The sequence below is a fragment of the Ovis canadensis genome, chromosome 5 (genome assembly GCF_042477335.2).
Source record: "Ovis canadensis isolate MfBH-ARS-UI-01 breed Bighorn chromosome 5, ARS-UI_OviCan_v2, whole genome shotgun sequence".
NCBI lineage: Eukaryota > Metazoa > Chordata > Mammalia > Artiodactyla > Bovidae > Ovis > Ovis canadensis.
Window position 1 is genome coordinate 120369223 of NC_091249.1, and position 18393 is coordinate 120387615.

The 18393-nt window shown below is 42.5% G+C and overlaps 1 protein-coding gene across 4 annotated transcripts in view; it reads left to right on the forward strand.

The window, feature by feature from the left end:
- FER (FER tyrosine kinase) overlaps positions 1 to 18393 on the forward strand; it is a 475599-nt gene that overhangs the window by 40627 nt on the left and 416579 nt on the right. For all 4 annotated transcript variants that reach the window (XM_069592654.1, XM_069592657.1, XM_069592656.1 and 1 more), the window contains exon 2: positions 2042 to 2309. In XM_069592654.1, coding sequence (XP_069448755.1) covers positions 2103 to 2309 — 207 coding nt within the window. In that variant the 5' untranslated portion in view covers positions 2042 to 2102. The remainder of the gene's footprint in view (positions 1 to 2041; positions 2310 to 18393) is intronic.

Genomic DNA, 18393 nt, shown 5'->3' on the forward strand with positions numbered 1-18393 from the left:
CCATAGACGGCAGCCCACCAGGCTCTGCCGTCCCTGGGATTCTCCAGGCAAGAACACTGGAGTGGGTTGCCATTTCCTTCTCCAGTGCATGAAAGTGAAAAGTGAAAGTGAAGTCACTCAGTCATGTCTGACACTTCGAGACCCCATGGACTGCAGCCTACCAGGCTCCTCCGCCCATGGGATTTTCCAGGCAAGAGTGCTGGAGTGGGTTGCCATTGCCTTCTCCATTGCCAGCTTTAGTCAAATACTAATCCGATTTATGTCTCTAAAGGTAGATTTTGGACATTTCATATAAGAGGACAACGTGTCAGTCTTTGTGTTTGGCTTCTTCACATAGAGTGTTTGCAAGGTTTATCCATGCCATGCCTCGTATCCGCTCCTTTTCGTTGTCAGATAATGTTTCCTTGCATAGTTATACTTCATTTATCCGTGCGTCAGTTGATGCCTCTTTGGCAGATATTCATACGCAGGTTTTTGTGTGGGCATATGTTTTTATTCTCTTGAGTATATGCCTAAGAGTGGAGTTTCTTGCTCAAATATGATAACTCTGTGTTTAATTTTTGAGGAACTGCCTATTTTAATTTTATACCACCAGTATGTGATGGTTCTGATTTCTTCAGAGACTGCTCTCACAGTCTCCAACATTAGATATTATCTGTCTTTCTGTTATAGACATCTTAGAGATATGAGATGACATCTCATTGTGGTCTCGGTTGGCATTTTCCTGATGGCCAGTGAAGCTGCACAGCTTTCCGCGTGCTTAGTGGGCGTCTGTCGGTCTTGTCTGGAGGAATGTCTGTCGTGTCTGCCTTCTGCCCGTTTTAATCGGTGTGTCGCACCGTTGCTGACTTTAAGAAACCTTTGTGTGATCCAGACAGATATTCCTCATCAGACACGTCATCTGTGAGTGTTTTCTCCCATTCTGTGGCATATCACTTACTTGATGTTGGCCTTTGAAGTATAGAAGTTTTAAATTTTGATGAAACAAAATTGATATATTTTTATTTTGTTTCTTGTACTTTTGGTGTCATATCTAGAAGCCATTGTCTGAGCCCAGGTCACGGATTTACTGCTTTATCTTCTTCTGAGAGTTTTAGTTTTAGCTCTGTTTGAATCTGTGATTTCTTTCGAGTTAATTGTTTTGTGTGTGGTGTAAGGAGGCATCCTGCTGAAGTCTTCTGCATGTGGAATTCAATCATCCCAGCATCTGTAGTAAAGACTTTTTTTCCTCCGTTGAATAGACATGGCCCTGAATTCTGAGTCTTCCAACTTTGTTCTTTTTCTTCATGGTGTTTTGGTTTTTTGTTTGGTCGACTGTTCTGGCTCCCTTGCATTTCTAAGTAAATTTTAGGATTAGTTTATCAATTTCTGAAAAAAAAAAAAAGAAAGCTAGCTTAGATTTTACTGTGGATTGAGTTAAATTGGTAGATCAAATTGGACAGGATTGCCTGTTTAACAATATTAAGTCTTTTGAATCCATTAACATGAATCTTTCCATTTATTTAGGTTTTCTTTGCATTTTCAACAATGTTTTATAATTTTAAGAGTAAAGTTTTATGTTTATTTTGCAAAATTTATTCCTAAATATTTTATTCTTTTTGATGCTGTTGTAAATGGAATTGTTTTTAAGTTTTGTTTTCAGGTTGGTCATTGCTAGAGTATAGAAATACATTTGCTATTTGTATATTGATCTAGTACCCTGTAATATTACCGAGCTCATTTATTAGTTGTAATACTCGTAAAATTGTACTTCTTAGGATTTTCTAGACACAGTGTCATATCATCCGTAAATAAATATAGTTTCATTTCTTCCTTCCCAATTTCAATGGAAAGTGTTTCATTTCCTTCATTGTACTGACAAGAACAAGGTTGAATCAAAGTGCCGAGATTGGACATTCTCATCTTGTTCCTGATCTTTGGGGGAAAACATTCAATTGTAATGATTTTTTTTTTTCATTCTAAAAAAAATGGGCCATAACTTTGCTTTGAAGATTAATTTGCTTTTGATTTAAGATTCTTTTCCTTTTGTTTACGTACACAGATATGTGCTGATTAGAAGGCTCAGTTGTGCAGTGTGGAGGATAAGACAGTGCCTTACAAAGATGGGGTTTGGGAGTGACCTGAAGAATTCACACGAAGCTGTGTTAAAATTGCAAGACTGGGAATTACGGTTACTGGAAACAGTGAAGAAATTCATGGCCCTGAGAATAAAAAGTGATAAAGAATATGCATCTACTTTACAGAACCTTTGCAATCAAGTTGATAAGGAAAGTACTACCCAAATGAATTATGTCAGCAATGTATCCAAGGTAAGAAGCATACTCTCGTCATTTGTCGTCTGTAGCTTCGTAATTGTCCTTAAAGCAGATAGATCGTGCTGGTGAATGAGCACGCCTAAGCCAGCATTCTAATGCAGTGGCTCCGAAACCCTGCTGTCCATCAGAATCGCATGGGGAGAGCTTCACAGACTCTAAGATTTGGGTCCCTCTCCCAATATTCCGGGTCATTAGGTCTGGAATTTTTGAGCTTTGAAATCTTTCTTTCCCCAGTAGATGTCCAGATTATTCTAATGATTAGTCACCTTTGAGAACCATTTTCTTAAGTACCCTACTTCCTTGGGTCCCTTGAGCCCTGCGGTTTTATCCTTTTGGCACAAACTTTCTTTATAACCCACCTTCCTTGAATTCTTCTGTGAGTCATTAGTATAGTCACATGGAATATTTTAATGTGTAGGTGTTCTTTGCTGTCATTTCATTACTAAAATGCTAATGTACAGATGGTTTAATGACACAAAATTCTTTGAATAAACAATATGGTTTTTTAACGTAAAGGTTATATTATTATTCATTTTATAAAATTTATAAAATTAAAAATTAAGGGCTATAAAAATAAAGGTCAATATTCTACTGCTCATTTTCCTTTGAAGGCATTAAAGGTGAAATATTACACACCTTAATAGTTCTTGGGTTTTTGCTCTGTTTCCATTGTCTTACTTCACATTTCACTGTATTTATTCAAAGTTAAGAAAATTTTATTTTACTTTGGAAAGTCAGAATTAGTGTGTTTCTTGCACTCACGGGTGTTAAGATCTGAGTAAATTGTAGAGGAAACTCTGTTTCTTATGGGGAATGTGTGTGTGTCGTGTGTGTGATCTGGGAAAGATCTTTGATTTCTCTGAGAACTCCTAATGTGATTATCTCTAACTTCCTTTCCTGGGCCAGCGAGGTTCCCCGAAGAACATTTCTCTAGGTTCTAGTCTGAAGGTAGGGTTGCCGGATGCAGCAAATTAAAATATAGATCACCAGTCAAATCTGCACACAGGAACGAGAAACGCATGGCCTGTGTGTGCCCAGTCGCGTCCCACTCTCTGCGACCCGCCAGGCCCCTCTGTCCGTGGGATTCTCCAGGCAAGAACACTGGAGTGGGCTGCCTGTTCCTCCCCCAGGGATGCATACACTAAAGACTGTTTTTTGTCGGCTATTCAGATTTCCCTGGTGTCCTGTATTTTGTGTGACTACTCTGTTACGGGAACATGTAGAGAAAGTAGGCTGAGTGTTCAGAGCGCCCTGCTTTAGTTAATCCTCCTGGTTTGGTAAGCTGCCTGGTGTCTCTGCATCCAGAGGCTCTCTGGTTAATGTTTTCTGCTTGTTTTTGTCTGCTCTGGGGGAGGAATAGTTGCCTGTCTGTGGGCTGAGCAGTAGGCCCTAGAATCCTGGCTGTTCCTTATGTAGCCTGAACCGATCCTCCTGTTTCAGCGCCCTCTCCATTTCCTTCATTCTCCATTTCCTTCATTTCCTCCCAGTTCTCGGGCTTTCCTGGAGTTATCTGGCCCTGTAGATTGGTCTTTTCTTCTCCCTGCCCCCCAGAGTCTTATTGAGATATCATTGACATACATCGGTGTATAGATTTAAGGTTTATAGTGTGATGGTTTATGTATATTGTGAAATGATTACTGCAATAGATTGTAACTCTTTGCAACCCCATGAACTAATACAGCTCCATAGAGAATTCCCCAGGTCCGAATACTGGAGTGGGGAGCCTTTCCCTTCTCCAGGGGATCTTCCCAAGCCAGGGATCGAACCCAGGTCTCCCACATTGCAGGCGGATTCTTTTCCTGCTGAGCCACGAGGAAAGCCCCATTAAAAAGGAAAGAAAAGTTTCTCCTTTGGACAAGAACTCTCGGAACGGACTCACTTAGCAGCTCCCCCCTCTCAGGCGCCAGTGTGAGCTGTGCCATCCCTCGCTTACTCGCCTCATTACTGGGAGTTCGGCCTCTTCGCGCACTTTCCTCCAGTTTCCCCTCCTATCACAAGGCCTTTTCTTCTTGACCTCTACTTTGTAGCACACTTGTGTTTCAGCTTTTCCTGATGCTGCTCAGTTACCCCTTACCTGCTTTTATAATATTTTCTAACATTTTTATTGGCATGTCTTATCTGTGATTGTTGCCTTTTCTATCTTCTTTGCGATTGTAAATTTACACTTTAACTATCTTGTATTTCAGTGGGATTTTGGAAAGGAGTGGAAAACTAGCCATGTTTTATTGACTATGTTTAACTGGAATTATACTCTTTAGGAAAGTAAGGTACTGAAAGGAACAAGAGATAGGATTAATGGGTAAGAAGATACAGAATTTGTGAGGTCAGGACAAAGGAGGAATCATCAACGTGTATATTGAAGTGTCAAGGTGAGGGATCAGCTCAGTTCAGTCGCTCAGTCCTGTCCGGCTCTTTGTGACCCCATGAACCGCAGCATGGCAGGGCTCCCTATCCATCACCAACTCCCGGAGTCCATAGATGGAGACAAATGCTAAGATGATTAAAAAAGGCAGGAGAATGTGGGGCATGGAAAAGGGGGCTAGGGAAGGGTGATAGATTGAGAGGAAGTGGTCTAAGTGGGTAGTGTTGCCTTTCAAAGAGGAAACCTTGAGAGATAACGGTTGAACAATGGTTGGAAACCCAAAGGAAAACAAGGAGTACGTCAGCTTTTCCTCTTAGTGCTGAAAATGCATCATTTATTCTACCTAAAAGTGAAGTTCAATATATCAATTTTTTCTTTAGCACATTAGGTTTTTCGTATTATATCTAAAAAAGAAATCTTTGCCTGATCCAAAGGTGTTTTCTCCTGTGTTTGCATCTGGAAGTTTTATACTTTTGTGCGTTTATATTTACATCTATGACCCATTTTTAGTTAATTTTTGTATATGGGACAAGCTATAGATTAAAGTCAGTTTTGTTGTTGTTGTTGTTGTTAATGGATATCCATTTATTCCATCAACATTTTTAGAAAGGATTAAGCGTTCTTTACTGTTTTGTTGAAAATCAGTTGACCATGATGAGTAAGACTGTTTCTACACTCTTGATCTGTCCCGTTCATTTCCTCGTCCACCGTGACACCAGTGACACTGTTTCGGCCACTGTGACTCTCTAGCAATCTCACAGTTACTAGATAGTGTAGTTTCTCTTTGTGCTTTTTCCCCCCAAATTGTTTTGACTAGTTTAATTCTTGTGCATTTCCATATGTATTGTAGAACAACTCATCAATTTTTTAAAAAGAGGCTACTGAGTTTTTATTGGAATGCATTAAATATATGTATAGGTAAATTTCGGAAAAATGTATATTTTAACAGTATTGGAGCTTTATAATACACCATATTGTAGTGGAGCTTTATATATACACCATAAACATGGTGTATTTTCTTTTTTGAATAATCTTACAGTTTTCAGTGTATAGACCTTTCAGATTTATGTGTATTTCATATTTTTGGATGTTCTTATAATTAGCATTTTTCCTAGTTTTCCATTTTCCACTGTTCATTGTTATTATATATGTTAAGACCATCTTCTTCTGTAGTGTTCTCAGTTTTCTCTGAGCACTGTTTTAGCTGCATTTCAAAAATTTCTCTGATGCTTATTTTCGTTTTTTTTCAGTTCAGAATACATTTTAGTTTCACTTTTGACTTCTCCCTCGACCCATGTAGTCTTCTAAAGTCTGCTGTTCAGTTTCCAAGAAGTTTTTTCTTTTAAGAGAAATTTTTGTTATTAATTTCGAATTCAGATCCATTGTTCTCCCAGATCTGACTTTATGTGACGCGGACCCTCTTAACTCTGTGGGCGCCTGTTTCCTGGCGGAGTGCGATCTGTCTCGGTACCTCTTCCGCACGCACTTCATGTTCTGCGCTTGCTGTTTGCACTGAGGGACGGGTCACGATGGTTGATAGTTTCTTTACTCATTTCTGTCTTCCTATCCTATCAGTTATTGAGAGGGGGTGTTGAAACCTCTGATTATAATTGTGACTCTGTTTCTCCCTGCAGTTTGGTCAGTTTTTATCTCATATCTCTTGAATCTCTGTTACAAAGTACATGGTTATTTAGACTTGTTCCCTTTTTTGACAAATGAATTAACCTTTTTCCCTTCCTCTCTTCCTACCTCTTTTTGTTGTTAGGATAGTTTTTTTTTCGTTTGTTTTAATTCCAGTAAAACTGGTGTGTCCTATGAAGTGATCATTCCAGCGTCTCGTTATCATCTGTTAGCGTGTAATTGACCCCTTCACCCTTTTCACTAACACCCGAACCCTCTTTCCGTTTGACAACCACCAGTCTGTTACTGCGAGTTTTGTTTTCTTTGTTCATTTGTTTTGGTTTTTTAGATTCTTCATTTAAGTGAAATCATAGGGTGTTGGTCTCTCTGTGGCTGGCTGACTTCCCTTTGCCCCACAGCCCGTCTGCTGTCGTAAATGGCAGCATCTCCTTCTCTCCTGTGACTGAGAAGTGCTCTGTCGTGTATACGTACACGTCTTCTTTATCTCGTCATCCCCTGATGGACATTTAGGTGATTTCCATGTCTGACTGTTTTAAACAGTGTCACAGTGAACATAAGGAGGCATCTCTCTCTTTTAGTCGGTGTTTTTGTTTCCTGTAGATAAACATCCAGAAGTGGAATAACTAGATCATATGGTTCTAGTACCTATGAGGTGTGTTATTAATTATTTGAGGAACTGTCATCTTGTTTTACACAGTGGCTGCACTAAATTACAAGCTCACTCACAGAGTAAAAGGGTTCCTTTTTCTCTTAAAAATTTCCAGTACGTGTCTTTCTGATAATAGCCCTTCTGACAAATATGTGATGACATCTCACTGTGGTTCTGACTGCATTTCCCTAACAGTTGGTGATGATGAGCGTCTCTTTATGTACCTCTGCCTACTGTAGAGTTGGGTTTTGTTGTTCTTGTTTAGTTGTATGAATTCTTTATATGTTCTGGATATTAGTGCTTTATTGGATGTATGACTTGCAAATATCTTCTATTCTGTAGGTTGACTTTTGGTTTGGTTGATGGTTTCCTTTGCTGTACCAAAGCTTTTAGTCTTGTTTATTTTTGCTTTTGTTGCCATTACTTTTGAATCAGATCCAAAAATATCTCTAAGAGTGATGAGAAGGAACATAGTGACTGTGTGTTCCTCTAGGAGTTTTATGGTTTCTGATGTTACGTTCAAGTTTTTGATCCATTTTGAGTTGATTTTTGTGTATGGTGTAAGATAGTAATCCAGTTTTATTCTCTTGCATGTGACTATTTATCAAAGTACTATTTATCAAAGAGATTGCCCTTTCCTATTGAATATTCTCGCCTCCTTTGTTGTAAATTCAGTTTAGTTCAGTTGCTCAGTTGTGTCTGACTCTTTGCAACCCTTCCTGTCCATCGCCTCCCTATCCATTGCCAACACCTGGAGCTTATTCAAACTCAGTGTCCATCGAGTTGGTGATGCCATCCAACCATCTCATCCTCTGCCATCCCCTTCTCCTCCTGCCTTCAATCTTTCTCAGCATCAGGGTCTTTTCTCATGAGACAGTTCTTTGCATCAGGTGGCCAAAGTATTGGAGTTTCAGCTTCAGCATCAGTCCTTCCAATGAACATCCAGGACTGATCTCCTTTAGGATGGACTGATTGGATCTCCTTGCAATCCAAGGGACTCTCAAGAGTCTTCTCCAACACCACAGTTTAAAAGCATCAATTCTTTAGCGCTCAGCTTTCTTTACAGTCCGACTCTCACATGCATACATGACTACTGGAAAAACCATAGCTTTGACTACATGGACCTTTGTTGGCAAAGTAATGTCTCTGCTTTTTAATATGCTGTCTAGTTTGGTCATTACTTTTCTTCCAAGGAGCACGCATCTTTTAATTTCATGGCTGCAGTCACCATCTGCAGTGATTTTGGAGCCAAAAAAAATAGCCTGTCACTGTTTCCACTGTTTCCCCATCTATTTGCCATGAAGTGATGGGACTGGATGCCATGATCTTCGTTTTCTGAATGTCGAGTGTTAAGCCAACTTTTTCACTCTCCTCTTTCGCTTTCATCAAGAGGCTCTTTAGTTCCTCTTCGCTTTCTGCCATAAGGGTGGTGTCACCTGCGTTTCTGAGGTTATTGGTGTTTCCCCGGCACCCTTGTGTAAATCAGCTGTCCATTCCCGGGTGGGTTTGTTTCCTGGCTCTCTGTTCTGCTCCACTGATCTGTGTGTCTCCTGCCAGCATCGTCCTGGTTCCATTAGCATGGTTTGGAATCAGGGAGCATGACACCCACAGCATTGTTCATTCCTCCCTTCTTTCCTTCCTCAAGATTGCTTTGGCTATTTGGGGACTTTGATTCCAGACGGATTTTATAATTATTCTAGTCTGTGCAACATGCCATTAGAATTTTGATAGAAATTGTGTGATATTATTTCAAGCAGATTATTGAGACTTGTTTTGTGGCCCAGCATGTGGCCGAGTCTTGAGAATGCCCTGCACGCCCTGAGGAGAGTGTGTGTTCTGCTGCTTTGCGGTGGAATACTCTGTGTATTTCTCTCAAACCACCCAGGTCTAATGGTTCATTTCAAGCTGTTGTTTCCCCATTGATGTAAATGGGGTAGTCTCCAACAATTATTGTACTGCTGTCGGATTTTCCGTTTAGATCTGTTAATAGTTGCCTTATACATTTAAGTGTCCCTAAGTTAGGTGTGTACATATTTACAAATGTTATATCCTCTTGTTGAATCGACCCCTTTATATTATATAGTGCTTTTCTCTGTCTTCTATCATATTCTTTGTTTTAAAGTCTATTGTGTCTAATGTTAAGTATAGCTATATGAGCTTTCTTTTCATTTTTCTTTGCATGGAATATCTTTTCCCATCCCTCTGCTTTCAGTCTTCGTGTCCTTAAACCTGAACTAAGTCTCTTCTTGGTAACATATAAGTTAGCCTTTTATTTTTTAATTTTTAAAAATTCATCCATTCAGCCAACCTATATCTTTTAACCAGACAATTTGGTCCAATTACATTGAAAATAAATATTAATAGGTATATACTTATTAATAGGTGTGTACTTAGGGCATTCTGTTGTTTGTTTTCTGGCTGTTTCTGTAACTTCTGTCTCCTCCTTTCTTCATCGCTTGCTTGTTTCTCTTGTGGTTTGATGAATTTCTCTAGTGTTATGTTTAGATTCCATTCTCATCTCTTGTGTATCTACTGTATATATATATATTTTTGTGGTTGCCGTGAGGTTTACATATGATGATCTATATATATAGCAGTCTAGTTTAAGTTGGTAGCAACTTAAATTTGGATACATTCTGAAAACTTGCATTTTTATTCCCCTCAGTCATGTTTTATGTTTTTGATGTCATATTTTACATCTTTTTGTGTACCCGTTAACTAATTATGTGGTTTTAATGAATTTTGCTACTTTATCTTTTAACCCTCTTACCCGTGGTTGTGGTTAATCTACTGCTTTTACCGTAGATTTGCTCTTACCGGTGAGGTTTTTGCCGTCGTGTTTTTCATTGGTTAGTGCTGGTTCTTTTCAGCTTAAAGAAGACCCATTAACGTTTCTTGTGGGTGTTGTTAAGTGGTGGTGAACTCCTTTTCATTGTTGCTTAGTCACTAAGTCGAGTCCGACTCTTTTGCAGCCCTGTGGACTGCGGCCTGTCAGGCTCCTCTGTCAGTGGCATTTCCCCGGCAAGAATACTGGAGTGGGTTGCCATTGCCTCCTCCAGGGGATCTTCCTGACTCTTTTTGAACCCCCATCTCCTGCATTGGTGATGCATTCTTTACCACTGAGCCACTGGGGAATCCTGATGAACTCCTTTAGCTATTGCTTATTTAGAAGACTTTTTAAAAAATCTCCCCTTCAATTCCGAGTGATAGAGTGTTCTTGGTTGTGGGTTTTCCCCTGTCGTCACTTTAAGTATGTTGTGTTATTCCCTTTTGACTTGCAGAGTTTCTCCTGGAAAATCAGCAGATGGTCTTGTGGGAGTTCCTGTTTATACAACAATTTGTTTTTCTCTTGCAGCTTTTAAGATTCTCTCTTTATCTTTACCTTTTTTGATGTTTTGATTTATTGTGTTCATCTTATTTGGGACTTTCTTTGCTTCCTGGATCTGAATGGTTTCTTCCCCAGGTTGTGGGAGCTTATGGTCACCTTTTCTCAAATAACTTTTCTGCCCCCGTTCTCTCTTCTCCTTCTGGGGCCCCCTATAATGTGAGTGTTATTCTGCTTGGTGTAGTCTCACAGGTCTTGTTATCTTCACTTTTTAAAATTCTTGTCTCTTTTTGCTGCTTGTCTGGGTGAGTTCAGCTGCCCTTCCAGGTTGCTATTTTGTTATTCTAGTTTATCTAGTCAGCCCTGGAACCCCTCTGGTGTATTTTTCAGTTCAGCTATTGTGTTCTTTGGTTCTGTGGCATCCGTGTAATGTTTTAAAATACTTTCCGTCTGTCCATTATAGCTCTCACAGTGTTCATCCGTTCTTCTTTGAAGTTCAGTAAGCATCTCTTTAACTCTGTATCATGCATTTTACTTATATCTGTTATATTAAGGTCTTTCTCTGAGGTTTCATCTTACTCTTTTGCTTGGAATATATTCCTGTTTTTGTTTTCTTCTTTTTCCTTTTCTTGACTCTGTGTAATTGTTTCTATGTATTAGATAAAAAAGCTCCCTCTCCCAGTCTTGAAGAACCAGGCCTTATGTAAGAGAGGGCTGTGCTCATTCAGCCATGCTCCAGCTCTTGACAGTCTCTGGGTCCTATGTGCTTGCCTAAGTAGTCTGATTTATTCTTGATAGCTCTCACTTGTCCAGGGTGTGCCAAGAGTTCTAAAGGGAGTGATCTCAGTCAGCACCCGGATTCAGGCTGATTGGAAGCCTGTTTCTCAGACAGTAGCTTTTGAAGTAATTAGATAGATACATGAAGTCTTACAGCACAGGGCTGTATACTCTGACCTCCAGATCAAGCTCCAGAGCTGTCCCCTTGGTAGCAGTTGGAAGAACTGGGGCTGCAGATGAGTGCACGGGCTTCTTTCTGGGGAGGTACCAGCGTGCTGTCGTGAGGATGCGATGGTGCGCAGAGGGGGTTTCCTTGCTTATGCTCCCACAGAGAACCTATATAGCCTTTAGGTGTATTGCAGACATGAAACCTCCCGTTCAGGTTGAAGTCTGGAACAATTAACGGGGTCTTTTTCCTGTGCAGACTAGGGGTGTTTCCCTTTGCTCTTTATATAGCATCCTGGGTGTGGTATTCTGCCCAGAACAGTCTTTCTGACTGTTCAAGTCCTGTGGGGCCAGGAGTGAAAACTCCTCTGGCCCCCAGAACTGGGCAGTCAGGAGGGCTCCTTGTGTAGGCTGTACTTTGAGAGCGTTAGTGTGGCTGTGCGAGAGTGCTGGGAAGGGGCTTGCCCCCTGATTTAGGGAGGCAGGGAAGGAGAGAGTGCTGGGGAGGGGGCAGGGGTGCGCCTGTGGTGTTCCCCATCATGGGGGGTTGTGGGGGGAGTGCTGGGACAGGGCTTGCCCCTGATTTAGGGAGGTGGGAAGGAGAGAGTGCTGGGGAGGGGCAGGGGTGCACCTGTGGTGTTCCCCATCATGGAGGGTATGGGGGGAGTGCTGGGACGGGGCTTGCCCCTGATTTAGGGAGGTGGGAAGGAGAGAGTGCTGGGGAGGGGCAGGGGTGCACCTGTGGTGTTCCCCATCATGGAGGGTATGGGGGGAGTGCTGGGACGGGGCTTGCCCCTGATTTAGGGAGGTCGAAGGGGAGAGTGCTGGGGAGGGGCAGGGGTGCACCTGTGGTGTTCCCCATCATGGAGGGTATGGGGGGAGTGCTGGGACAGGGCTTGCCCCTGATTTAGGGAGGTCGAAGGAGAGAGTGCTGGGGAGGGGGCAGGGGTACGCCTATGGTGTTCCCCATCATGGAGGGTATGGGGGGAGTGCTGGGACGGGGCTTGCCCCTGATTTAGGGAGGTGGGAAGGAGAGAGTGCTGGGGAGGGGCAGGGGTGCACCTGTGGTGTTCCCCATCATGGAGGGTATGGGGGGAGTGCTGGGACGGGGCTTGCCCCTGATTTAGGGAGGTTGAAGGGGAGAGTGCTGGGGAGGGGCACGCCTGCGGTGTTCCCCATCGTGGGGGTGGAGTGGGGGGAGTGGGGCTTGCCCCCTGCTTTAGAGAGGCCTGTGGTGAGCATTGTGGGTGGGGCAGGCTCTTGGCTCTAGACAGATGGTGTGCTCTCCCCCTTGCAGCAGCAAGGTGGGGTCAGAGTGCAGAAACCCAGGAGGAAAAATCCCAGGTAATCTGTCCCTCCAGCAGACGAGCAGCCACATCTCTGTCAGGTACAATCCAGTCACTTTGCAAACTGGCTTCTGTGCTGGTTTCTGGAACCAGTGAGTCCGCACCTGAACACCTTCATAGGAGAATCTCAGATCCACACAGCCCACCCTGGATGTAAGCCCCATTGGTTTCTAAAGCCAGATATTTGGGGGCCTTGTCTCTCTGGTGCAGGTCCCAAGGGTTGGGGGGCCCAACGTGGGGCACAGACCCTTTGATCCTTAAAGACAGACTCTGGGCTAGTGAGAGGCCTCCCAGCGGTGTGCCACTACACTGGGGACGGGTTTCAGGGTCACTGCGCATCTTGCTGTGGTCTCTTTATCCCTTATTGTGGAGCAGCCCATTCAACTAGTTTACAGTTCTTTTTTGCTTGGAATTATTACATGTGTTCAGGAGAAGGCAATGGCACCCCACTCCAGTGTTCTTGCCTGGAGAATCCCAGGGACGGAGGAGCCTGGTTGGCTGCTGTCTATGGGGTCGCACAGAGTCGGACATGACTGAAGCGACGTAGCAGCAGCATTACATGTATTCAGTTCAGTCGCTCAGTCGTGTCCAACTCTTTGCAACCCGTGAACTGCAGCAAGCCACGCCTCCCTGTCCATCACCAATTCCTGGAGTTCACCTAAACTCATGTCCATCGAGTTGGTGATGCCATCCAGCCATCTCATCCTCTGTCATCCCTTCTCCTCCTGCCCCCAATCCTTCCCAGCATCAGAGTCTTTTCCAATGAGTCACCTCTTCGCAGGAGGTGGCCAAAGTACTGGAGTTTCAGTCTCAGCATCAGTCCTTCCAGTGAACACTCAGGACTGGTCTCCTTTAGGATGGACTGATTGGATCTCCTTGCAATCCAAGGGACTCTGAAGAGTCTTCTCCAACACCACAGTTCGAAAGCATCAATTCTTCGGCGCTCAGGTTTCTTTATAGTTCAACTCTCACATCCATACATGACCACTGGAAAAACCATAGCCTTGACTAGATGGACCTTTGTTGGCAAAGTAATGTCTCTGGTTTTTAATATGCTATCTAGGTTGGTCATAACTTCCCTTCCAAGGAGTAAGCGTCTTTTAATTTCATGGCTGCAATTACATGTGTTATACGTTGCCAAATTAAGACTTAAGTTGAAGAAAGTAGGGAAAACCATTAGACCACTCAGGCACGACCTAAATCAAATCCCTTATGATTATACAGTGGAAGCGACAAATAGATTCAAGAGACTAGATCTGGTAGACAGAGTGCCTGATGAACTATGGACGGAGGTTCGTGACATTGTACAGGAGGCAGTGATCAAGACCATCCCCAAGAAAAAGAAATACAAAAAGGTTGTTTGAGGAGGCCTTACAAGTAACTGTGAAAAGAAAACAAGTGAAATGCAAAGGAGAAAAGGAAAGATATACCCATTGGAATGCAGAGTTCCAAAGAATAGCAAGGAGAGATAAGAAAGCCTTCCTCAGTGATCAATGCAAAGGAATAGAGGAAAACAATAGAATGGGGAAGACTAGAAATCTCTTCAGGAAAATTAGAGATACCAAGGAAACATTTCATGCAAAGATGGGTACAATAAAGGACAGAAATGGTATGGACGTAACAGAAGCAGAAGATATTAAGAAGAGGCAGCAAGAATACACAGAAGAACTGTACAAAATAGATCTTCACGACCCAGATAATCACGATGGTGTGATCACTCACCTAGAGCCAGAAATCCTGGAATGTAAAATCAAGTGGGCCTTAGGAAGCATCACTACAAACAAAGCTAGTGGAGGTAATGGAATTCCAGTTGAGCTATTTGGGATCCTGAAAGATGATGCTGTGAAAGTGCTCCACTCAATATGCCAGCAAATTTGGAAAACTCAGCAGTGGCCACAGGACTGGAAAAGGTCAGTTTTCATTCCTATCCCAGACAAAGGCCAAAGAATGCTCAGATTACTGCACAATTGTACTCATCTCACATGCTAGCAAAGTAATGCTCAAAATCTTCCAACCCAATAGTCTTCAATAGTACATGAACCATGAACTTCCAGATGTTCAAACTGGATTTAGGAAAGGCAGAGGAACTGGAGATCAAATTGCCAACTTTGTTGGTTCATTGAAAAAGTGAGAGAGTTCCACAAAAGCATCTACTTCTCTTTATTGACTATACCAAAGCCATTGACTGTGTGGATCACTGCAAACTGTGGAGAATTCCTAGAGATGGGAATACCAGACCACCTGACCTGCCTCCTGAGAAATCTGTATACAGGTCAAGAAACAACAGTTAGAATTGGACTTGGAAGAACAGACTGGTTCCAAATCGGGAAAGGAGTATGTCAAGGCTGTATATTGTCACCCTGCTTATTTAACTTGTAGGCAGAGTACATCATGAGGAATGCTAGGCTGGATGAAGCACAAGCTAGAATCAAGATTGCCAGGAGCAATATCAATAACCTCAGATATGCAGGTGACACCACCCTTATGGCAGAAAGTGAAGAGGAGCTAAAGAGCCTCTTGATGAAAGTGAAAGAGGAGAGTGAAAAAGTTGGCCTAAAACTCAACATTTGGAAAACTAAGATCATGGCATCTGGTCCCATCACTTCATGGGAAATAGATGGGGAAACAACTGTCAGACGTTACTTTTTTGAGCTCCAAAATCACTGCAGATGGTGACTGCAGCCATGAAATTAAAATACCCCTTCTCCTTGAAAGAAAAGTTATGACCAACCTAGACAGTGTCTTAAAGAGCAGAGACATTACTTTGCCAACGAAGGTCCATTTAGTCAAAGATATGGTTTTTTCAGTGGTCATGTATGGATGTGAGAGTTGGACTATAAAGAAGGCTGAATGGCAAAGAATTGATGCTTTTGAACTATGGTGTTGGAGAAGACTCTCGAGAGTCCCTTGGACTGCAAGGAGATCCCACCAGTCCATCCTAAAGGAAGTCTGTCCTGAATACTCATTGGAAGGACTGATGCCGAAACTGAAACGCCAGTCCTTTGGCCACCTAATGCAAAGAACTGACTCCTTGGAAAAGTCCCTGATGCTGGGAAAGATGGAAGGCAGGAGGACAAGGGGACGACGGAGGATGAGACGGCTGGATGGCATCACCGACTCCATGGACATGAGTTTGAGTGCACTCAGGGAGCTGGTGATGGACAGGAAGGCCTGGCGTGCTGCAGTCCATGGGGCCGCAAGGAGTTGGACACGAGTGAGCGACTGAGCTGCACTGATCACATGTGCGGTTGTAGGTTTGGAATGCCAAGGCGGGAGGTGTGTTAAGGGTCTTCCTGTGCCACTGTTTTGGACCAGCCTCCCCCTCTAGCTCTTTAATAATTGTATCAGTGAGTTAACTCACCCTCCCAGACCTTTTCTGTTCCAACAATATCATTGCCTCGTTCCTTCTTCCTCCGGCAATGCCACTTCCTGTCTCACCAGTATTCCAATTTAAATATGCCCCTGTATGCCAGTCCTTCATCTTTTCATACCTTTCGAAACTCACATCTTGCTTTTACCCCACACCTGTGCTTAAGATGGAAGATTTGGAGAGAAGAAAAGAGAAAGGAAGTGCTTGAGTCATTTGCATGTTGAAAGTGAGCAAGTCATCCATGAATCATCTGTAATAGTTCAGTTTAATCCTTTAAAATATTTTCCATGTCTCTTCTTAATGTATATGTTCTTTCCTTTAATTTTATGAGCCTATGGAATGCCGTCATAGTGACTCTTTTATTTTCCCTATCTTCTATTATTTGCTCTTATTTCTGGACCAGCTGATTGACTGATTTCTCTCCTCATTTTGGGTTGTATTTTCCTGCATCTGCATACCCTTGGTATCAGGCATTATGAATTTTACCTTATTAGGTCTTGAATAGTTTTGCCTTTAAATATTCTTGAGCTTTGAGATATGATGAAGTTACTTGGACTCAGCTTGATCTTTTGGCTCTTGTTTTTCACATTCGTGTGGTGGACCAGCAGTGTGTGTGTAGTCTTAGGCGGATTTATCTCCTCTGCTGAGGCAAGGTCGTTCTTAGTATGCAAAGGATGCTCCCTATATTCTGGGGCTTTAAATTCTGGCTACTGGGACCTGGTGCCGTTCCACTGAGCCCTGCATGGCGTTGCCTGTCATAATCCTGGGGTGGATTACTTCCTTGGCACAGAGTCGTTTCCTCATGCCCTGACCCGATCGCTACGTAGCTAAGGCACGTCACGGTGAGTCTCTGCAGGCCTCCCGAGTTTTCTCTCCCCGCCGCCCTCTTTCCTCTCGTCCTCCCTCTCGTCTCTTCCCCAGCACGCTGCCTGCGCTGGCGTCTCTGTGCTCGGAACAGTCTAACGCGCGGAGATGACTGGGTTCTACTTGGCTCTTCTTGAGCCATATCCTGGACATTTTCAGCACTCAGTAAACTAGGATAATCTGAAGGTTCAGTTCATTTCTTTATAGTCTCTCAGAGTTCACTGCCCTTACTCGCTTGATGTCCAGTGACTTGAACACTATTTCTTATACTTTTGTCCAACTTTTAGTTGTTTTATGCAAGAGAATAAGTTCCTCTTGTTCCCCTTGCTTGTTCCCCTATCTTGACAGAAGCAGAAATCTTGTAGCTAGTAATTTTTATGTCTTTACTTGAAAACATTAAAATGTGCAACAATGTTTCAAGAACAGAACAAAGATTCCCCTGTGAGCGGCACTCTGTTTATTAGTTGTTAGCATTTTGCCATATGTGCTCTGTAGCTCCCTTCCTCTCTGTATATAATTTGTATTTTTTATTTATGTGTATATATGTACATTTTTCTGAATGATTGGCAGGTTGGTTGAAGACATCATGTATCTTTATTTTTAAATACTTAAACATGTTTTTTTCTAAGAGCGCATTCACACTGTGACGATTCCGGATTTGGGAAGTACAGCATCGTTACCATGCTAGGATCAAAGTTATACTGCATATCTCGCTTTTGTCAACTTTTCCAATAAGGTCCCTTTTTGGCAGAGAAATTTTTTGTTCTCCTGATTCAGGATCTAATTGAGAATCACTCATTGCATTTAGTTGTTGGTTTCCTTTGCTCCTTTAATCTGGAGCATGGCGGTGAGGAGCCACACTCTGTGCTTTGCTGCTTTTTCTTAAATTTATTTTGAAGCGTGCACATTCTGTCTTTATCCTGGGGGCGTGGTTTTGCGTTATTTTTATTTTTATGTTTTCACTGTATTGCTTTTGGAAAAATATTGGGTGATAGAAGCCTAGGTAGGCATGTTTTCTTTCGGTTATCTGGAGTGTTTTCCTAAGAATCTTTGAGTACTCTCTATTTCCTGGCATACTAAAGTGTTCCAGGCTCATCTTTTGAATGTTTGTTTTCCAGTCCTTCAGTAAACCCTTTCCCCAAGGGATCCTGATTCCTTTTTTAAAAAAATGTATTTATTTTGTTGTTGTTATTCGGTTAGTGAGTCGTGTCCGACTCTTTTGCGACCCCACGTACTGTAGCACACCAGACTCCCCTGTCCTTCACTATCTGCTGGCGTTTGCACAGATTCATGTCCATTGAGTTGATGGTGCTATGTAGCCCTCTTATCTCCTGCTGCCTGCTTCTCCTCCTGCCTTCATCTTGCCCAGCATCAGGGTCTTTTCCAATGAATTGACTCTTCGCATCAGGTGGCAAAAGTATTGGAGCTTCAGCTTCAGCATCAGTCCTTCCAAAGCATTGATTTCCTTTGGGATTCACTGGTTTGGTCTCCTTGCAGTTCAAGGGACTCTCAGGAATCCACCATAATTCAAAAGCATCAATTCTTCAGCACTCAGCCTTCTTTATGGTCCAGCTTTCAC